Source organism: Ambystoma mexicanum, chromosome 9 (assembly GCF_040938575.1).
Source record: "Ambystoma mexicanum isolate Mex_15411 chromosome 9, UKY_AmexF1_1, whole genome shotgun sequence".
NCBI lineage: Eukaryota > Metazoa > Chordata > Amphibia > Caudata > Ambystomatidae > Ambystoma > Ambystoma mexicanum.
In genome coordinates this window covers 338,539,039-338,562,807 of record NC_090931.1, presented here as the reverse complement: position 1 = coordinate 338,562,807, position 23,769 = coordinate 338,539,039, and the positions used below count along the sequence as shown (strand labels likewise).

The 23,769-nt window shown below is 44.0% G+C and overlaps 1 protein-coding gene across 1 annotated transcript in view; it reads right to left on the bottom strand.

The window, feature by feature from the left end:
- LOC138487325 (uncharacterized) overlaps positions 1-23,769 on the bottom strand; it is a 2,513,852-nt gene that overhangs the window by 1,191,287 nt on the left and 1,298,796 nt on the right. Inside the window, exons 54-55 of the mRNA XM_069613924.1 lie at positions 10,859-10,971; positions 3,015-3,185 (exon numbers count right to left, since the gene is read on the bottom strand). Coding sequence (XP_069470025.1) covers positions 3,015-3,185; positions 10,859-10,971 — 284 coding nt within the window. The remainder of the gene's footprint in view (positions 1-3,014; positions 3,186-10,858; positions 10,972-23,769) is intronic.

Sequence of the window (23,769 nt, the reverse complement as noted above, 5' to 3'; positions counted from 1 at the left end):
CAAAGTAAAGTTCTCTGTCCTTTGTCCAAATCCGAACCTGACCCTTACATGGGTCAAGATAAAGTGGAAAGGGAACAGGGGGTCATTACAAGTGTGGTGATGCAGGAAACAATTGGTGGTAACAGAATTCCAGCTGCTTTTCCAGCAATGCTATTCTTTTAGTATGGCCCTGGAGTGGGGGATTTAAATCCAGCATAATGCTGGAGGTAAATCCTTCCACTTTCCATTGAACATCAGCAAAATTTGTGGAATTACCACAGCGGTAATTCCACCAGGGGCAGTTCTGCCAATGGACTCTCAGAAAATGGGCATTAACTCCACCACCGCCACTTTTGATCCAGCGGTAATTCTGACGGACTAAGTGGTGGTAATGATAATTCAGTAGTTACCGTTACAGTATTCCAGCATATTTACCACCGGGCCCAACTCGTAATAAGACCCATAGGGCCTCATTATACAGAATGCGGTAAACCATGGTGCTGTTAGCACCATGGTTGCCGCCGGTACCATACCGGTACCACCATGGAGGAAAGGGGAATTACCACCCCATTCCAAGGTTGGCGGGGTGGTAATTCCCCCTTCCACCATGGCCCTTCCCCATTCCCACTTTTGCCCCATAGGGCATAATGGGAATGGGGAAGAAGCTAATTACGGTACCGCAAATTGCGGTACCGTAATTAGCACCAAGGTCCCTTTGCGGGTCCCAACTTTAACGGCTGGTCTACACCAGACGTTAAGGTCGGGTCCTGCAAAGGGACCTTGTAGTAAGGCGGTAAGGGTTTACCAGTGCCCTTACCGGTACCGGTAAACCCTTACCGCCTTCGGTGTAATGAGGCCCATAGGGCCCATAGGGCCTCATTACACGGAAGGTGGAGGCACCTGGTCCATGCCGGTAAAATACCGGCACCACCTTGGTGGAAAGGGGAATTACCGCCCCATTCCAAGGTTGGCGGGGCGGTAATTCCCCCTTCCACCACTGCTCTTCCCCATTCCCATTTTTGCCCCATAGGGCATAATGGGAATGGGGAAGGTGCTAATTACGGCACCGCAATTTTGCGGTGCCGTAATTAGCACCAGGGTCCCTTAGCGGGTTGGTGTTTAACTCCTGCAAAAAGCAGGCGTTAAAGCACCAACCCGCTAAGGGACCTCGTAGTAAGGCGGTAATGGTTAACCGTCACTGTTACCATTAACGGTGACCGTTAACCATTACCTCCTTCCGTGTAATGAGGCCCATAGTCTTTCAGCTGGTCGTCTCTAGAGAACCAAGTATAAGAGAGATATCACAGTGAGAGTAAGAAAGGTATACCGAAGAAGTGACTGTCAGTCACCTTGAGCAGGAGAGTAGGCCCAAGGAAGGGGAACCCATATCCACAATACCAAAAAGGACTGGCAGGAAACAGATTCCTAGAGAAAAGCCCCAAAGGGTGTATCAGAAAAATATACACAAAAGCGGGGTGTGAGTCGTCCCAAGCAGGCAAGAAGGCCAGAGAAAGAGGAATACAGATCTCCTATGCTAAAGGGAACTGGAAGAAAATAGATTCCCAAAGAAACACCCAGAAAGATACGAACCAAAAAAATATAAACCAAAGCAGGGTGTGAGTCGCCCCAAGCAGGCAAGAAGACTTGAGGAAGGGCAACCCAGACCACATTTACCAAAAGGGACCGAAAGAAAACAATTTTTAAGAGAAAAATAGCTCCACTACCAAAGGGGACTGATAGAAAAAAGAAAACAAGAGAAAAACCCAAGGAGGGGGAGCCAGGGAAATATACACAAAAGCTAGGTGTAGATACATCCAAACAGAGGATCCGATGGGAAGAGCCTAATGGGCTTTAAAAGCTACCCTCAGACTTACACTAGCTTTTAATACAAGGGTGAAGTACATTGCCAAGGCTTATCAAATATATATGGAAGGGGCCTGCAAGTTGCCCTAGTCAGTTGAGTCCGACAATTCCTGAGAACTGTCACATATCAGAATTAGGAAAGCCTCAAAAGAAGACTACAATTAATTTTCCCTGAGAAGTATAAAGACTGTGAAGAGGAATCAGCCAAGCAGGCTAACTCTGCTTTTGTATAAGACTTTTGTTTTGAACACTTGTTGGAACGATGGCAAGAAGCCCCAAAGACTTGGGGAACCTGAGACGGACATTGCAAAACATGGAGATTAGGAGGGGTCACACACCACTCAGCAATCACCCAAGCCAGAGCATTAATCTACAGCATTTCTCGTTGGTTTCTCTTCTTTATAGTGATAGGGACAGTTAGGTAGCTGAGGGTTAGGACAGAGGACAGTGTTATGTTGTATAAGACATCCTGACTAGCACCTTTAAAATTTCATTTCTTAGACAGGGACACCTCTTCGTAGCAATAGGCCTTGTGAGGGATGTCCATTCATTTTGTCAATAGAGATACTGAGCCTCATTCCAACTCTGGGGGTAGCCGTGCCAGTAAATTTGGTGCGGCTGCCGCCGGAGTTGCATTTTTTCCAGCACCCACGAATGGGCAAGAACCGGGTCATGCCGAGTTCAGCAGACCCGGTAATTGGCCATTTGTAGGTGCCAGCAACAAGGGCACCCATCCCCACTCAGGCCCAAAGAGCTGAATGGGGATGGTGAGGTAGGATGCACTGGTGCATTCAGAGTGTTGTCGGTGCATCCGACGTGCTGCGCTCGCGGGTGCCGGTCTGCCAGCCAGGTCAGATCTGGCGGGCAGACAGGCTCCCGCGACCATAACACATAGTATGGCAGTCCGGGAACTGCGGTACCGGCATGCTTACTCATCGGAAGTGTGCTGGAAATACAAGGTTTTAACCCAATATTTTAAAACGTTTCTAGGGGGAAGCACCACAACTTGGTTGGTTTGGGCTGCCTTGCTAAGTGCAGTTGCTCAGCATATTCATGGGAAACATTTACTACCCCTCCAATTAAAAATATCAACAGCCACCACTGCATATCAGTCGGCTCTGCAAAGTAGTATGTCATACACATGTTACCAGAAGACAGGTGAAAACCCTTACCTCACCATCACCTGGAAATACACAGTTGTTCCTGAAATGTTTTCTCCACCACCGGCTGAAAATCGTTTTCTGCTGGGATTCAAGAGTTCCACCAAAAGCCCAAATGCAAGAAAATAGAAAATACTTCTTCACGTCCTCAGCCACCATCTCTGCAACGGTAAGGGATAGAGCCTGGAGCAAGAAACAACACAAATGCGTTATCCTTTAGCGAAATAAGAGATGGTTTTAAAGCAGTGACTTAGGTGTATTTCTTTCTCTTCTCCTATCACTTTCCTTCTGTTCTCTGCTTCTCTTTCGCCCCTAGTTTCTGTCCATCCTTTCCTTTCTCAATCTTCTGAGCACTGTGCTAATATTGTACAAAACCTGCCTTGAAACTTGTTTGCATGATTCCTGTTTTATTTATTGACTGTTATATTGTATTGTTTCTTTTAATTCTATTGTAAAATTTCAATAAAGAATGTTAAAAAAAAAGAAAACACGTGTTCTAAATGTTAGAATAGTATTCCCTGCAAAAATGCAGGCTCTACCATTACATATTCTGAATAGTAAATGGCATGTTTTAATGGAAGTCACAAAGTGTTTGCTTTTCATGAGTATAAATCACGTTTTTCTTTTCATTTTTGCAAATGGTAGGAATGTTCCTTTTATTGCCAAAGTATGTAATGTTATGTTAATAATATGTATTTATACTGAGCTAAGTCACCACTGAAGTAGCGTCAGTGGACCCAGGCATGTCTGTAGAGCTGCACACTGTGCCCTCGCCAGGGGGTCTAGAAATTCTGCTGGAAAACGAAAATGAGAGCGGGGGAGGTAAGAGGAAGGGCAAGCGGGAAATGCATGCTATGAGCACAGGGATAGAGGGATGCAGCGGGGGAAGAATGTTCTGTGATCGCACGGGTGTCTGTCAGTCCGGTTAGGCGGGCCATGATTGTGTAAGTTAGTTCACACAATGGAATGTCAGATGAAAGTGAGGCTCGACAGTGGGATTGGGTAATTCTGGAAGTTTGGTGGCTTATTTTTCTGTATGTCTCTATATGTTGCGTCCCAGGTAGAATTCAGAAACATTAATTCTGTGACTGCCAAGCATGAGCCAAGGGTGGCATGAATGCCAATGGGAATGAAGTCAAAACATGCCCCATGAGGCCAAATGCATTTCAGCAAGGAGCAGTAGCAACCATGCCTTTTGGCATCACAGTACACATCAAAACCTCTGTTCTCCCCATTGCATTACACAGTAAAAATCCTTCTTCAATGTAGTCCAATAAAAGGGAAGCCCAGTGTATTTTATCCCCCAAAGCATTTTATAGGTGATGGTGCAGTACCCTGTTTCACCCACTCCCCAATGTTTTGGATTGTGAAGAGGGTGTTTAATCTCATGCAGTGCAGACATGTGGGTGCAGTGGATTCACTGAAATCTATAATATTGTGAATTCAAATGTATTGACAATGCAGATCTCGGTGCATCCCCTGCTTTTGAAAGGAAAGATGTTATAGATCGTTCAGCCCACAACACATTTCCATCAGATGCAGTAGATCCCCTCTGTAACTCAGTACACAGCAATAGGGAACTAAGGAAACAGTGGCCCTCATTACAAGCTTGCAGGTTAGGAAAAAATGTACTGGCACCATTGTTTCCAGACCGGCAAACTACGAGTCTGCAGCCGGGTGCCGTACAGCCCGCCAAGGCAGACTTTCTCAGAAGCAACGGCACCGTTATTAATGGTGCCAGTGCTTCCGTGATGCACAAATGGGAATGGGGATTAACATTTACCACCGCCTGACTTCCCGGAACGCCGGGGACATAATCCTCTGGTGATTCTGGCAAGTCAGGTGGCAGTAAATCATTACGGGTCCAGCGGCACGGTTTCCGCCGGACCCGTAATGAGGACAAGTGTAACAAAACCCTGCCTTTACAGTGCCTTTTAAAAGATTGATACACACCACTATGCAATATGTGCTTTTCAACAGCAAAAGGATGTATGTAAATCCACTATGCCCAGAGTGCTTTCAGTTAGAAAAGGAAGCAGACAGCATTTCAATAATGTGATGAAGTTCCCGCCTGGAACTTCCTCTGATGGCCACGAGCCAGGCCGCTCAGGGAGCTGGGTCCCTTTTTGTTTTCTATGGTGGTGGACTGGACGGAGCACTGTAACTGGAGCAGAAAGCTCCGGCCTAGCAGGTAAGTGGGTAAGGAAGGAGAAGATGGAGTGGGTGGGGAAAGGGTGAAGGATGTCTTAGGAGGTAGGGGGATTGGTGGTTTAGGGAGGCGACAGAGCAGGGCTTCCTGTTGCCTCCACACAAACAAGATGCCGGCATCCAAGGGAGGGCCTTGGGTAGTTGGGAAAATGTGGGCATACACTGGCCCTTCACGCCCACATTTCCAACCACCTGATTGGCTGAGCACCCTTCAACGGTGCGAATATCATAATTATAATCGTTTTGGAACAGATTTGTAGATTCAAATGCAACCGCTGCACTACAGTGTTTTGGCTGCATGACAGCTGTCAGACAGAGCACCTGTGACCTCTAAACCTGCTATGAGCCACTGGAGAGCAGGGGCTGCAGATCAGGATAAGGATGCAGCAGAACACAGACTTTTCTCTCCCTCTTCTTTTTATGCTGTTAGTTTTGGTTACCTTTAAATGTAATGTTGGGTGATTGCTCTATTTTAACTGATTTATGTGTTTTTGTATGGTAAAATGTAAATAAAGAATTTAAAAAAAAGGATAATGATGCAGCAGAACCCAGGCGTACACTATGCTTTTAACTTGTAGCTTAATGAAAGGGGGGGTCTGCTTAGCAGACCGCCCTTTCTGGGAGGGATTACCCACATAATTTCATCATCAATAAAACATTTTTAAAAGTTAGGGCTTTGACATCACTGCCGCATGGCAATCTTCCCAAGCTGAAATTATGTATTTATGTTTGATTTGATTGTCAAAGAGGGGGTCACGAGCTCACCTAGCATTTAGAAAGTTCAGTCGCAGGCTGTACATTCTCACTCCCCAGAAGTCTCAACCCTAAACACAGAACTGATTCCTTATAAACACAGTCATTATAAATTCCTTTGGCCATCACTCTATGGACAGTGCAGGAGCAGGCACAGGAGATTACGCAAAAATCCATGAACTGTGCCTAGTGTCAAAAGTGGTCTTTGTTGAGGTGGTCTGCAGACCTATTGAGCACATGGAACCCGACAGTCTGTGGACTGTTACCACAGGCAAAAATGTAATTCAGTGCAGTTTATCACAGAGAATGTTTGAAAGAAAATGCAGATTAGCACTCAAAGGAAGCTACCAATACAATCGTACTGCAATATAACTATGATGGCTTTTGGAATGTTGGACAGGACAATGATTCCCTGGTATCCATCTTAATTATTGCGCTATATTTGTCAGTGTACCTGTACTTATTCTTCCAACCTTCAGTCGAGTTGTACATCTTTTAGTCAGCTCATGTTCAGATGTACTGCTCACTAGTGTATATATATTCATATATCCTCCTTTTCTGTACTACTACCAGTGGCTGTCTTTTCCTTCTGAGCTACAGCATTGTTCACCTGCATTGTGTCTAAGTGCATCCATGGTCTACGCTCTGATCCCGTTTCCCTGTATTTCCATACCACTGTTACATACCATTCTCTTTTGGAACATCCGATTTGCATTACATTTTGAATGTTGCCTTTACATGCAAAAGGAATAGTACAAATTAAACTTGCTCCTATCCATTTGATACAGCCTAGTATAAGAAAACAACACATCTACATACCTAAACTCTAGAGTCAAGTTCCAGCCCCAACCAACCACATACCATCCCCACTCATGTTAATAGATAAAACAGCACTAAGGAAGTAGCAGTGGCATGTAAAACCGCGTAAACATCATCAATACTCCCAATAAGTAAAGTAAGAGAATGTACTCACCAAATGCCACTCATACTAATTGCTATATGGGTGGAGGGAAGCAACAGGATATTGATGTTAAGGTCTCTACCTGAAACTGACTCCTGCCTCCCTCCCGCAATATGCTCTCTGCATTCTGCAATTGGGGCTCCTACCGTCCTCTCAGTTTTGTCTGCTGCGCTTGTGCATACATTTGGTTTCTGGTCGCTCTCTCTTCTCACTCCCAAACTTTGGAATGCTCTTTCTATCTCAAGCCGCTTCTTCTCTTTCCAAATCTCACTTTTAACCTCTGCTCATCCATTTTCATTAAGGTCATGCTAATTTTTGAAGTCACCTTATTTGATTTGTATAATTTGTTACAATGTCCACAATGCTTGGCCAAAGTGTTGGATACACTTAATAAAATAAAGTAAAACAGTACGCAGTGAAAACAATGATCCTCCTCATTATAAAGGAATCTTTTAATCTTTTCTTTATACAAATTCCTTTTTAATTTATGCAATATATAGAAATTCCTCCAGTGCATTGATGCATAATGTATTTAAAACGATGTGCTTGTTCCACCAGTATCAAAGTGAAACTTCATAAATGCAGTTTACAAAGATAGCTTAACTATATATCAAGTTTGGCGATACATCTAGACATGCTAAATGCCTTCCCAAGGAAGTACTGCAATTGGGAAAGAAGACCTTGGTTAGAAGCCTGGACTACCACTGAGATATTTAATCAGTCGGCAAGTTTAATTCCATGTTCTATTAAACATCTAATCGAAAAGCAAAGGACACACTACATACAATCAATGAAAAGCAAAAGGGAAAGCTGCCATGTACGACTGGATCTTAAGAGGTGCAGATAGATAATGGTGGCCAGTTGAAACAGGCAGAAAAAGAGAAATGGAAGTGTACAATACCGGCGCCTCGTGAAAAAGTATGTTTAAATGCACTCCTACTTCTCATTAAATTCCATACATGGATGTAGCGGCCACTGAGTTATGATTGTCATTTTCCACTACTCATTTTCTGCTGAGAAGATATATATTCATCATTGGATATGTTGTATTCTGGTGATTTTTGAGTTCCAGGAATACTGTTATGAACCTAGTAGTTAAGTTATCTTTTTTAAGTTTAAGAGTGGTAAGAGGACCCAGTGATCACTGAGTACACAATTGTTGTCCATGTCTCAAATTCTTTTCGCAGTCCGGGGAGAGGTGCCGACCAATTAGGAGGCCTAGATCGTGGGACTAATTTGCCATTGAAAATCCCTGTTTTCTCCTGGCCACCAGCACCTTGCACCAGGACTCTTTCCCCTCCCTCTGAGCCATGAAGCCTGCACAGGAGTGACCCTCCATCCCTCAAGGAGTCCAACACCGCCCCACTTATGCCGCTAAGATGGCTCAGATGCCAATAAAATGTCTCCGAAGGTTAAGCGCTTGTTGCTGTGATCTGTATTTGATCTGCAGGTCGCAGGTTCAAATCTCGGCAGGGTTGATTCAGCCTTTCATCCTTCTGAGGTCGATAAAGTGACTACCAATTTCGCTTTGGGTAATAATGTATGCAAATATGTGCTATGTAAAGCGCTTTGGATCAAAGTGATGTATAAATATCAAATTATTATTACTATTATTATTATAATTATTACCTACCTGCTCACCTCTAGACAGATGTTGGTCCCTCTTCCTCCTGTCTGCCAGCCTCCTGGGCATGGAAATAGGAAAAGGATAACGTTGTTTTACTGTTTGTATATCAGGAAGCTCTGGGTTGCGAATAGCGATCAAACCCAGGTTCGGGGGTGGGCAGGACTGTTAAAAGCTCTCAAAGAGGCCCCCGACTCACTGGGCCCTCCCTTACCTATCACTGGGCCATGTATGACCCTGAATCTGGGGCTGAATTCTATAAGGAAATATGGGCTGATAGATTTTTAGGACTGGAATCAACAGTAAAGAACATAATTTTGTCAATGTTCATGTATAAAAAGCCCCCGACTGTATTGCTGCTATACTACCCCTAGTTTTCAGACATGTTTTAAGTCATCTGGCAGAGGAGCAAGGTACAAATCCTAGCAACGTATCAAAAAGAAGCCTCTCCAAATCTACACCAGTTAGTCCCATGGGAGATGATTGAATGACCTTTGTGAGGTTGCCCAGTCCTCTTTCAGGAGCCGGGCATTCTCAAGCCCTGATATAGAACACCTCTAAGGACTCCTATTGGTTGGTTCCTCAGAAATCAGAGATGGTGTCTCTATTGCTTGAAATGTACTATGATGCCTAAGTGCTGCCGCAAACAGAAGCATTCCATGGATGGACATGAGCAAAGTGTCTACCAAGAATGTTCACAGAGGATGCCATTTCTGCTCTGGTACAATCTGCACAGAGATCAGGTTCAACCTCAGAATTGTTGCTTCTCCAAGACTGACCCTCGTCTCTGCCCTGCATCTTCGACATTGGTGGTATGGTAGCCCACCAGCTGGTATGAAGTACCTGACACAGTTGATAAACCTACAAGGAAACCTAATTTAGAAAGGCTGCTGCCTAGCAAAAAATGTATAAAGTGAAACCGACAGAACTACATTAAAACAACCAAAAGGAAAATCCTCATTCAATTCATGCAGTGACATCTGTATAAAGATTGAAGGATTTGTTGAAGCTTTTAAAAAATACAGACAGAAACATTTAAAAAGTACCCAGAGTAGGATGATCAAGAGATGCCACATTTTATGACTTCGACTCAAGAAATGGAAAATTAAAATGGGAAGAAGAGAGTTCATAAACAGTTACATCTAACACAAAAAACTGATCTAAAAATCCTAAAATGACATAGCTACTAAACTGACTGAGACTTTCTTGATCAAGAAGTCCCCAAAGTCCACTCTTTCCATTGAACTCTGTATGGATCCCAACCTCCTCAGATTTAAGGAGGACCTAAACCCTTCCTCTTCCGCATGTAACTTCTCCCTCTTTCTCTGGCTCTGTACTCTTCCTCTATTCTTGCTCTCAGTTTATGGTTGGTATGCAGCACACAAAAACAATACAAATAAAATGAACACATAGGGCTTCATAAGTTGGCAGGTACATGGTCAAATTGCCAGAAATAACATTTACCAGCACTTTTACTGGACCGGCTAACTACAACTTTGCTGGTAAGCATGGAGGATTTACCTCCAGCTAAGAACAGGAGGTAAATCTGACCCCTACTGGCAGAAATCCACCAGTATTAACAGCACAGTAATCCAGTTGCCAGTAATACCAGAAAAATCCCCCCATGTGTCTCCATTGAATGGGGATTTACCGTTTACATCAGCACTTGTAATCTGTCGTAATACCGGCAGACAAGTGCCGGTAACAGTATTAGCATTTGGTGGTATCCTGCCAGAATTACCAGCAGGATGCCAGCAAACTTGTAATGAGGGTGATAGAGACAAAGGGTTCTGTTAGTGAAGTAGAATGCAATGGACTTGTGCTCTAATAAAATCCAAGGTGGTCAAGATTAGAAGATTGAATTTAAAATTAAAATTGAGAAGAAAAGGAGACTTAAAATGTTTCCAGCGTATCACATTCCATACAATTCATCAACCAATAAGCAAAGAAGAGGAAGAGTCAGAGTAGATCACATGTTTCCAGTGGACTACTCTATGGTCACAAAGGAAACTCAAATCACATGGGCAGCGGCCATTTTGTTTATTACTACAATTGATGGGGATATTTAAAATCAATATTTTGAGCCCTGTAGTAACTGCATACCATTCCTCACCTTCAATAATAATAAATGGGCCATAACCTAAATGAAAAATATATCTCCACAATTCTAAGTTACTTCTCTGCCTATTTTACTACAGAAACAATCTTATTCTCAGATTACCCCAGAGTTATAGTTGTGTAAGTACTAAAATTACGAAACATCAAGAAGTAGCAAATATTTTGATGAAGAGTAAAGAGAGCAGATCTGACCTGAAAAATCCGGAAGAGCGTCTGGATCACATTTCCTTCAGTTGGGATGATTCTGGTTGTTGCAGGCATTTGTTGAGTCATCCAGTGCTTTTTCAAAAACTGCATCGTTGGCACTGAGGAAATAGACACATAATATGGTACAGCAATAGGAAAATCTTGCTTGTAAAAAGAGTTTGTCAAAAATGATCTGCTTTAAACAACTGAAATTTCTGTTTAATACAACGCTACAGTTAGCATTTTTGGGTTCTGCTTGACTGTCGAAACTCTGCATTTACCAGAACTGGATATTTTTTAGGAATTAAAGTTATTTCTGATTGACGTATTCATTTGTGACCCTGCATCTTCACAACATGTGATCATACAACATTTGCTGGTGCCTGCTGCTTGTGATCAGATCACAGAGGCAGCTGAGAAAGTGGGCATTCTGACCCCAGTGAGCCACTGTCCCTATGCCATTAGAATTCTCATCCATATAAGACCAAAAAGGAAAACAGGAGAAAAGGATGAAACAATGGTAAGGAATAGTTTGAAATGAAGTGGTATTTAATTCATACAAATTATTGGAAGAGGACCAAACTAACTCATAAGGGTTCAACATTGGCTGTCTTTAGCAAGAAAACCTCTTTCCAGAAAAACTACTAATTATATCAAAGTACCAGTTTTTATGTTGAAGCCTGGGGTTTGATTTCCATGTTTCTAAAATGTTTCTCTGGCAGCGCTTTTTAGTCAGTGGGAATTCCTCTGAGTTGCATGAGTTGTGACTCTTCACTCTTTGCCCATGTTCGTCAGTGGAAGCCTGGCAGAACAACCTACAACTACATCCTGGTAAGGTGGTATGGGCGTGGAGTATAGCCATTACTGTGCTCTGGTAAAACCCTGCCACTCCTCATTACTATTAACTGCGCTTAACCTGATATTGATCTACACTGTGCACTCTCTTGTTAGCCAATGTGTTGAACTTGGAATGATCCCAAGGGTAGGTTGTGTATGGCACTTGGAACTACTGTGAGGTTATAGCTACGATGTAACACTAAAACAATTGTGAAAGTGGCTAGGATATTGCGCCCGGAGGAGTCGTGAGGGTGGCCTGTGTCTCGCACGGGGAGGAATTTGAGGGCAGGCATTGTTTGCACTCAGGTAATTTTGGGGGTGGGCCATGTGTTGCATTAAGATGGAATTTGAGGGTGGGTAATGTGTTGCACTTAGATGGATTTCGGGTGTAGGCAATGTGTTGTACTTATTCGAATAGCCTGTCTATTACACTAGAAGATGTATTAGTTAGCCAATATATTGCACATAGAAGATATATGCGGGTAGACAATGTATTGCACATAGAAGATATATGCAGGTAGCCTTGGTATTGCACTTAAAAGATTCCTGATGGTAGTCTGTCCATTGCACTCAGAGGATTTACAAGGATAACCTGTCTATTGCACCTATAAGGTATCTGTGGACAGAACATCTATAGCACTTGCCTAATTGTGAGGGTAGTCTGTCTATTGCCCTTAGAAGATGTATTATGTATTAGGATAGCCTGTCTATGGTGCTTGAAGATGAACTAAGATACACTGTCATTTGTGCTTATTATATGTATTAGGATAGCCGGTCTAATGCACTTAGCCTTGGTATTCCACCAGAAGATTCATGATATTAGCCTGTCTATTGCACTTAGAAGATATATGTGGATAGCCAATGAATTGCACTTAGAAGATATATGCGGTCAGCACTGAAATTACATTTAGAAGATGTATTAGGATAGCCTGTCTAGAGCACCTAGGAAATTTATGAGGGTAGCCTATCTATTGTGCTTAGAAGATGTATTAGGCAACCTGTATATTGTGCTTTGATGACTTTATGAGGGTAGCCTGTCCATTGAGCTTAGAGGATTTATAAGGGTAGCCTGTCTATTATACAGGTGACCTGATCACACAGCTACATCAAAGACAAAGCTCCATCTGAGCCTCAAGGTACGTATTCATGCACCAGTTCGGTGGACATCTGCCGCAGGCACGGCTACCCACCCGCATGCATCAGAATGCAGTGATGACCTCAGACAAAATTCGGTCTAACTGGACACAATGTTTCGCATCCATACACCAGACTAAACTACAAAGCACAACATCTCTGCCATCAGAATGCAGTGACAACCTACAACACAAATTCGGTCTCGCTGGACCAATAAAGAGTTGCTTGCACTTGCGCACTCTGCTGACCACCTCAGCACCCATGTACATGCCTGACCTTCATGGGTAGCATACTGGAGCTCGGCAAGCCCACCTAACCCCTATCTTGGCCAAATGCACAAACGCATTATAAACCTTCTGACAATTTTCCCATACCTTGGACTTCGGTCGCTCAAGGGCGTTTCCACAACAAGCACGTTGAGGCCATACTAATGGGATAAAGGCGTTGTATAAATGACAAACTACTACTACAGAACAGGAGGGACACAGCATATGCAAATCTGCCATGAACGTACTCCCAAAGAAAGCAGTCAAGGGCCAACGACTAGACAGTGAAACCAGTAGGGCCGCACAGTGGAGAGGAGTACATGGGAGGACCATCCCAAAAGGAACCTGGAGAGGACCATGAACAATCAAATTGTATGCAGGGAGCCATACCAGTTGGCACTTAGGTATTTTGTGTCCCCGGCATGACATTTTCAACATTCACAAAACAGCGTGGCAAAGGAAAGGGTAAATATAGGAAAAATCACGTTTGCTCTTTCCTTTTACTGTCCAAATTATGCTTTGCAGAGAGCATTTACAATAGATTCTTACAGAATCTGTCTGCTTTTAGTAGGTGCTAAATGCAAGTCGATTCCACAAGAATCCATTAGTTTCACACCAGCATGAAAATCTCATGCTGGCGTAAAATGGAGAGGTTTTGCAGCGTGGACGTCATTTAGTGGTAGCCAGGGGTAGCATTCGCTACCCCCAGCAACTTTGTGGTATCCCTGGCATTCTCTATGCGACCACTGACCGATGCTCTTGCACTCAGAGGTCAACATTTGATTTACTGTTGAGTGAAAAAACACTGCTCCGCTCTCCCAATCACCTTCTTAAAATTATGAGTTCGTGGGAGCGACAACTAGAAGCAACTAATGCGCAGTGCACCCTTCATTCACTGGCATAAGGAAATTAAGTATTGTGCTCAATGTCACATGACATCCGTTTTCAGGATTGTTGTTGTGTAGGACGCTATCTTAGTGTGTATACATTGTGTGTGGGGCAGTTGCATGTTTGCTTAAGTGTAACGATATATTTCTAATGGGTAGCATGTCATTGCACTCGGTACAAAACACTTTTCCTTGCACGTTAGCATATTTCAGAAAATGCCTTCTTTTTATACAGTTTGTAGCAAGGGATGGAGAACCCTGAGTCAGTTAAATACTTGCCACTTGTAAATATGATCATCTTGCTACTTTTTACAGGTTTGAATCACAGTTGTAGTAACTCAGCCTTTCATTCTTTCAATGTTGAAAAATTGAGTAGCAATAAATTAAGCAGGATTACTATTGCTTAGAGCAGTACGAAATAGAAAAATCATGTTAGCAAGCATTGTTTAGAAAACAAGATAATAAATCCTACTGAATTTAATGAAAATTGTAAAACAAGAATTATTTTGGGTTTTCAGATTGATTTAGAATCCAAATTGGTGATTTGCAAATGAGCTTTATTAAAAACAAGCAACTGTTCCTGCTCATAAAAGTAAATGCAAAAATGAGTGTCCTAGTGTAGAAACTGGGCAAAGAGCATTACATATCATGACTATTCCTAGCATATCAAGGGCAGTAGTTGAGCTATTGACCCTGCACGTGGTGTACAATGTAGCAATCAACCCCACTTTGGGGGGCATACAGGGCCTGTAATGGCCTGCCAGCCTTAACTTAGGTTGGCGCGAGCAAAGCGACGCCATCAGTGAGGGCTCAAGGCCATTACCAGCGCTGTACCCACTCTCCGCCTCCCAAGTGGGGGGGGGGAATTGCTATCCGCACAATGGGGTTAATCTGGGGTGCAAACAGTGTTTTTTTTTGTTTTTGTTACGGGAATAGGGATCTGCCCATATTGTGCAAGCCCAATCTCCTATACAGAAAAAAGATGGCTGCCGCCATAGTAAATAGAAAAGGGACTGAGTCCGTTTTCTATTCCTTTTGTGGCAGCTGCAGGCAAGAGCACCAGGTCCAGAGCACAAAGCTCTGGTCCAGCAGGTATTTGGGGAGGTAGAGTTGTGGAGGAAGGGTTTGTAAGGTCTTTGGGGGTCGAGGGAAGGTGGGAGCATGGAAAGGCAAGAGGAAGGTGCTCCCTGTTGCCTCCCCCACAATCAAGATGACCGCACTCGGGAAAGGGCTTAGGGTGGCTGGAGAAACATGTGTGATACACTGTGTGCTCTCACCCTGCTTTGCAGCCAATTGATTGGCTGAGTGCCCTTACCAGGCTGTGAATAAGAGAACTTGGGCTTGTGAGGCTGTGCCTTTGTCAGTCTAGAAATCTAATTCGAGACCGCAAACGCATTTTGGTGGCCGTAGGCCATCCGTCTCATGCACGATACGACAGAATATAGGTTTTCGATTGTTCTAATGAACAGCCATTTTGATGTAACAAGAATCGCCATTTTGTTTTCTAACCATTGCTCATTGCTTTCTGTTCCTATTGCTTCACAGTATATTTTTCGCTTACACTGCTTGACTGAGGAACAATGCTGTCTGTATATGAAAAGGACAAGGCCACAGGGCCGAGAGGATAACAAGAGTTTCGCTGAAACACAAACATAGGCAGCGCCAGGAAGAATGCCCGGCTCCCTCCTTAATGTAGCCTTGAAGCAGAGCCGCAGGGCATTTAATCATTTCACAGCTACCAGCCAGTCTCGTTATATGGTAGAATATGTTAGAATAATACCGCTAAAGGCTTGAATTATGCTTTTCTAACGGCCCCCCTTTGCTGAGCCCGCTAAGAGCATGTTGGCTCCCAGGACGCGGATAGCACCTGATAGATAGCAAGGTCCGGAATGTAACCCCCTCTGCATGTAGCTCGCTTCCAAGAACAGAAGCGCCATGTTCTCTTCAATAACCAAAAGATGCCTATGCACTCACAAATTGCAAATTGTTACTAGAATAGATGTTTGAAGGTGTCATAGTGGCCGGAGATGTCCATTGTCACACCAAGTTCAAAGAAACCCAATGAAGAGGGTATTAACCATGACATAGCTGATTGTTTGATATGCATTTTGTATATATGTAATTGATGTACTTAATTCGCTCTCTTGCGTCCCACGAGGTCTAGAGATACACGTCGCGGGGCGTCGAGACCGAGTTGGCCAACTGAGAATTTTGCTTTGCAATAAAACCCTAACTTTGGGAATACAACCTCGTATCTGTCGTCTCTATCGTGTGTGGTGACTCGCCTTGTTTCCATAGACGTCAGGGTCCCCTACGGGCCCCTTTCAAGATGGTGCCCGAACAGGGACCCTCCCCCACTTGTTCCTTTGCGTAACGTTGTAATTGATAAAGGCAGAAAACGGCGAGGACGGGACGATCGAGCCGGGATCAAGAGGTGTTCGGGGCGCCCTGTAAAAGTGATGAGAGACTCCTTTGCAGATCTGCACACATCTGATCCCTGATCGACGTGTCTGGCTAGAGAACAAGGAGGCGAGGGTCCCGAAACGAGGCGGAAGCCAAGAAACGCAGACACAACGTCCTTTGGTGCGTCAGTATACAGACGACTTGATGTATCAGGTGAGTCATTCCCCGATTCATAGCATCCTGATATTGGTTGAGAGTTGACTTTGCAAAATCAAACGCCCTAGGTAAGGTTGATTAACCAAGGGGAAGGTTGAAACATGCCTGGGGTATTGTCCACCTTAGCGGGGTTTTTCCGCTGTGGTAGACAATCTTTGGAAGATGGCCAAATTGTACCACCTGGGGGAACACCGGCGTATGAGATGTATGTGAAGTATGGAGTGGGTGCGATAATATTCTGTGAGACTTGCCATAGGCAAACCAGAAAGCAACAAGACCACCAGTGGCCGATTAATGGTAGTTTTGAGATGGCGAGGATAGATAACTTGGAAAGGGTGTTGATAAGAAAGAAAGCGCGCCCTGCGGCAATTGAAACTATTAAAGACTGGAGAAAGGAACCAATGCTCCGATTTAAAAGCAGAGCAAAGCATGCGCGCAGGCATGAATCAAAGGGTGAGGTAGCGGAAGAAAAAGAAGAGGAGGAGTGGACTGAGAGTCTAAGAAGGGCAGGCAGGCATGACCAGTTGAATATAGAAAAGATATACCCACAACGAGAATTACACATGACAGATGAATTGATAGAAAATATATTGACTCATTCAAAACAAGGCCCAAGATCAGAAGAAAGACCAGATACGTTAGTAACTATTGCCCAGACCCCGCCCGTAGCTCAAGCTCCCTCTCCGGTAGCTCAAACCCTCCCACAGCCACAGACCGCACACGTAACACTTCCGACTAGCCAACCAGGCCCACAACAGACACTCGCTGTTCCCATTGTCCCATCCGCACCTCCCGCCTTAGACACAGACTCGGTACCGTCCGTTCCTTCCGGTTTGAAGTTGAAACCGCGGGGGTAAGAGGCGGGACTGACCTATGGCAGTGCACAAGGGTAACCTGCAGCGCAATCAGCAAGGAGAGGAAGGTGGAATTGCAGCAACAGGCAGAGATGCATATAGACGGGAATGATGGGACGGCAACATTGGCTTCGATATATGACTTTCGTAGAAGCAACGAAAGACAGGTAGTGTTGGAATACATGGGTGAATATTTGGTGGAGAGATGGAAACAGCTAATTGGGAAATTACCACCGCAGCGATTGTTAGATCTGAATGCATTAGCATGCTGTAGGGAGAGGGATGAAGAAGTAAGAGAACATGTATATAGACTTTTTGAGTTAAAGGATGAATTAGATAATGACTATGCCGAAGTGTTTACTGCACCCGGATATAGGAGTAAAGATATTGGGAGAAATAGAAAGGAAACTGTAGAGCCATATATACAGCGACGACATTCGATGTCATCAGTACAAAGGGGTGACAAGTTAAAAGTATGTATGCGAGAAGCGTCTAAATGGATGTCAGATCCTAGTATTCCCAAAATGGAGATACACGAGATATTTGATGAATATTCTATGCCTATGAAAAGAAAAGCGCTACAATCGATGGCTGAACACTTCTTAGATAAAGATATAAAAAACGATAAGGCCAGCCCGCCTGAAATAATGGCAGTATATAGGAGAGAATTAGAACGAGGAACAGGAGAAACAGCCCTATCACTGGATCTGGGAATATTGTTGCATCTAAGAGAAGGGGGAGGGACGGTAAGTGGGGCATTCCCTATGAGAGAGGTCCCACCTACCTTTGTGCCCAAAGTGGAGGTTCCCGCAGTGGACAATGTAGCGGCGCAGGTAACAACAGCCCATTACACCGCCCAATGTCGGTGTAATGGGCATGTCCCCTTTTCCAGACAAGAGGTGAACAACATAAAGCAGACGATTCCGGATATAAGAAAGAATCCTGCAGGGTTTTACAGGGAAGTAGAGTCCTGCCTACAGTCATCCGTGCTTACCGTGGGTGATATAGACCTAATATTCCCGGTGATCCTGCCAGCAGGTTTATGGAAACAAATAAGGAAGGTAGATGAGACAACTGCCTTTGGCGCCACATGGGCGGATTTGATGATAGAGGATAGGAATAAAGCAGTTGGAGGAACACCAGGACCGAACCTGGTGGCATTACCAGCACGTATAGTACAGAAGTTAAAAACAATTGTTCCAGAGAAAAGAATCCAATGGGACAAACTGACTGCATGTGTACAAGGCAAAGATGAATTGGCTACAGATTACTTTAATAGATTTGAAGAAATATTCACAGACTTCAGCGGGCAGGATGTGGGTTCAGAAGCAGGGAAAAGGTTATTTGTTGACAAATATGTGAGGGGGTTAAGACTTCCAATTCAGGATCTAATAATGACATCAGAGAGCGCATGGCAAGCAAAAACGTTGGGCGAAGTACTGCATATGGCCCAATATTATGAGCGCGGAGTGACTGCAGGAAAAGAAAAAGAAGAGAGGGATAGGGTAAATCTAAAGACACGGGTATTAATGCAGCAAGTAGTAGGACATAATAGAGGGTGAGGGAACGCACAAGGGAGGAGTAGTTTGAATATGTATGGGGGAACAGTGGGGCCGAATCAATGTGCATATTGTAAAGAGGAAGGACATTGGCGAGCGCAATGCCCGCATTTACAGAACAGAAATGGGTCTGGTCAAAGGAGACAGCATAGAGGACACCCAGGAGCGAATGGACCAAATAGGAATAGTATGCAGCAGCATCATAATAATGGAGGTAATCAAAACCAAGGCCAAAACCAAAATGCCCCAAACCAGAGTCAGGGACAGCAAAATCAACAATATGGAAATCAGAATGGGGGAAATAGAGGGAAGAGTGGAAATGTTGTTGATACACAACCAAACACGTATTACAGTAATAGTAATGATTACACATCGGACGATGTGTTATTTCCCCAAAAGGACAGCCCAGGCCAGGGGTCGGAACCAGTGTCTATTCCCGTGAATCAGAGGGGACCCTACGTAGAAATGAGAGTCGGGAATGAGGAACACCACTTTCTTGTAGATACAGGAGCACAGAAGTGTTCAATAGACCATCACTTGGTTCCGAATATACCACTGTCAGGGCAAAAGAATATTTCTGTAGGGTTCGCAGGTACACCAGTCATAAACCCAGTGTCCAAACCAGTCCCAGTTACCATAGGACCATTCACTGAACATTGTCCTTTCCTTCTAACAGAAAATTGTGGAGAAAATTTGTTGGGATTGAATTTGTTGAAAAAACTAGGTTCTGTTATACATTGCATGGCAGACGGAGTGTTTCTAACGATATGGCCACACGATGCCCCTGTGTCAGAATTCATGTCCGAAGCATTACCTGGGGAACTAAGTAAAGTACCAACCTGTATATGGGCAATGCATGACAACGATGTGGGATATTTAAAGATAGAGCCAGTAAAGATTATTTTAAAAGAAGGTGTTACCCTACTGCGAATACCCCAATACAAAATTTCGGTTGAAGGTGAGAAAGGATTGAAGAGTATTGTTACAGATTTGATGAAATTAGGGGTAATAGAGGAAATCACAGGCAGTACATGTAACAGCCCGATCCTTCCAGTTTATAAAAAAGGAGGTAATGAGGTACCATACCGTTTCATAATTGATCTACGCCCATTAAACAAGGTAGTACATCCGCAATTTCCTCTAGTGCCAGACGTCACTACAATATTGACAATGATACCTGTTTCAGCAGAATATTTTAGTGTAGTAGATTTGAAAAACGCGTTCTTCAGTATTCCAGTGGACAAGGACAGCAGATATTTGTTCGCGTTCACATTAGGAGGATGATCATTTACATTTACGCGGATTCCGCAAGGTTACACGGAAAGTCCAAGTATTTACAGTAGAGCATTAAAAGAGCAGCTAGACATGCTGGAATTACCCGTGGGTTGTGTACTTTTGCAATACATAGACGATTTATTACTAGCTGCAGACACAGAGGAGATTTGTAAAGAAAGCACTGTATTACTACTGTCACACCTAGCGGCACATGGCCATAAAGCTAGTTTGAAGAAATGTCAGTATAATGGAAAGGAGGTAGTTTATTTGGGCTACCTACTTTTGAAAGGAGGGAGAAGACTAACGCCAGAACGCATAGAAAGTATTTCTTGTATGCCTATTCCAAAGACAAAAAGGAGTCAGAGCCATAATAGGCATGGCTTCATATTGCTGACAATGGATTGGTAATTTCGCATTGTGAATTTGACTAGAAAGGATGCGGTTATGCCTTTGCAGTGGGATGAGGAATGTCAGAGAGCATTTGATGGATTGAAAACTGCATTATGCTCGGCTCCAGTTTTGGGTACGCCGAACTATAAGAACATTTTCAGACTATTTGTGTGTGAAAGTGAAGGATGTGCATTGGCGGTTTGGACACAGGAATAAGGTGGAAGAAATAGGCCGTGCGGCTATTTTTCATCTGCGCTGGACCCTGTAGCGCGCACTAGCACTATGTTTGTGAACTGTTGTTGCGGCTGCTGCGTCAGTGAAACAAACGGAAGGGATGGTATTGGGGCACACTTTAATTCTGATGGTAATACGGGTCAATTAGACAGAACCAACATGAATGAGTTTGAGGAGATAATAATGAAGCCTGTCCATTGTTCCATTTTCCATGAAGCACAAGTAATAGCCCCAGAGCACACGAGGAAAAGTACACGAAAGATAACACGACAAAATAGACGAGATAGATTGTCCCCGCCAGAAAAAACATCTGTAATGACGTTTCATGTAAGAACAGAAGGGAACAAAGATGCAACCATCTTACACAGTGAATTATAGCCCAAGAACTGTCCCTTTTTGTCTAAAAAAGAAAGGCTCTTTTTCAGTCGGAACATATACTGGTTGTACGAATACAGTGGTACTAAAATGGGAAATAGAACCAGCATACGTAGGTGATCCAGTTTATTTTATATGTGGAGAGAAAGCATACCCTTGGTTGCCCAGAAACTGGGGAGGTACATGTTACCTAGGGTTACTGTTCCCAGGAATATTCCTCTTGGAAACAGCAGCCATGGCAAGATTATCCAGAACTAGAGTCAAGAGGACTGACAAAGGTGTTTTAATAGCAACTGATGTAGCGAAATCATTAATTCCATTCTTAGGACAGATAGTGAACTCCTATAATATAAGGCAACTGTCCAGAATCCTAAAGAATACAATAAACACAACAACAGATATATTATTTAACATGACGTTGGAAGAAAAAGGAATTAGGTTAATGACGCTGCAAAATAGAATGGCTCTCGATGCGATCCTGGTTGATCGTGGGGGAATTTGCAAAATAGTGGGATCAGCATGGTGCGTTTATGTCGATGACTACTCCCCCACGATCTATGAAGCAATAAAGAAAATGCATGTTCTAAGCTCTGAACTCCCCACGGGAGAAGGGAGCTGGGAAATAGGATCTTGGTTTTGGGGAATACTACTATCTTGGGGACGGAAGCTGATCTCAATACTAGTAGTGGTGTTCGGAATATTCCTAACGTGTTGTTGTTGTATACATTGTTTACCCATAGTTTGTGCAGAGGTAACTGAGGGATGCACGGAAGGATGCATGCAAATGATAACAAAGAAAAAACAACCTCATGATCGAACTAGCCCAGACCCAAATGAGATGAGAGTAATGAAAGAGTTGATGGAAATAGATATTACTGAAGGCAATGATGACCACGATAGCATGCGAGACTCAGACATAAGTACTTCAGATTCATCATCACTAGAGGAGGTTTCAATAAATAGATGAGACGTTTGGCATACGCCCAAAGGAGGGTTTGTCAGTCTAGAAATCTAATTCGAGACCGCAAACGTATTTTGGTGGCCGTGGGCCAACCGTCTCAGGCACGATACGACAGAATATAGGTTTTCGAGTTTTCTAATGAACAGCTATTTTGATGTAACAAGAATCACCATTTTGTTTTCTAACCATTGCTCATTGCTTTCTGTTCCTATTGCTTCGCAGTATATTTTCCGCTTACACTGCTCGACTGTGGAACATTGCTGTCTGTATATGAAAAGGACAAGGCCACAGGGCCGAGAGGATATCAAGAGTTTCGCTGAAACACAAATGTAGGCAGCGCCAGGAAGAGCCCGGCTCCCTCCTTAATGTAGCCTTGAAGCAGAGCCGCAGGGCATTTAATCATTTCACAGCTGCCAGACAGTCTCGTTATATGGTAGAATATGTTAGAATAATACCGCTAAAGGCTTGAATTATGCTTTTCTAACAGCCCCCCTTTCCGAGCCCGCTTGTAACGCTCACCTGACTCCCACGGGGGCGCTGGCCTGGTTCGCGCTGCTGTGACCTCATCTAAGGTGATGCGCAGGGTTCGGAAGACGGACTGGACCGGGCCCCAGATCTGGCTTGTCTGACTCGCAGAAGTATCCTTCTGTAGGTGAGAATAGGGGCTTAACTGTCTGCGGGGTAATGCAATCGGCCTCCCACTTACCCCTCTGACCCTCCTCAAAACCCTTCTGTGCTTCCCCGTAGCGTCTCACCTTAGGGTCTGGAAGGACGAGCTCTCCATCCTGCTTCTGATGCAGGAGCGCGTTGGTATCCAGTTACGTCACTGGATTTTCGGATGGGTGAGAACCAAACTTGCTTGGCTTCCAGGTAAGTTTTTCTATAAGTGGTTCCCCTTGTGTCCATGCATTAATGTTCTAATGCTAGTGTCTTTTTCCCTATAGGGGCCGGGGTACGGAATGCCGGGGAACAGGCACCGACCCGAGGTGAGCGGTGAAATCCTTGTGGAAATCAGGTAAGTCTTTAATGAGTGTTTTGGTAATGTCTTTCCATTCACTCATTAACGCTGATGTCTTTTTCCCCTTAGGGGCCGGGGTCCGAAAATGCCTGGATGCAGCGCGGACCCGAAATGAAAAGGGAATGACCCAACAGGTAAGTCTTGACATGGAGTTTTAGCTTCCCTTTTCCCTTCTTTCTCTCACCTTTGTTCTTGTCTTTTTCTCCCTAGGCGCGGGGGCGCGACTGCGAATCCGGATGGTCACTGCTGAACATGGAGGCGCCCTGTAAAGGTGAGTAGAATGCGACGCTGCAGCGATCGATGCGATGTGCTTTTAAAAATAAATGTCTTCCTTTTCAGGATTGTCGGCGAAATGTCTCTGGGATGCAGATTTAGCAGGTGAGGCCTTTTCCTTCTTCTGTTCTCTTGTTCCCTTCCTTTGCAGGTGATTCAGGATGCTGGCAGGTGTGGCAGAAGTCAAGATGCAGGAGCAGACACGGTGAGCGTCCAGCTGCTAGATGCAGAACAA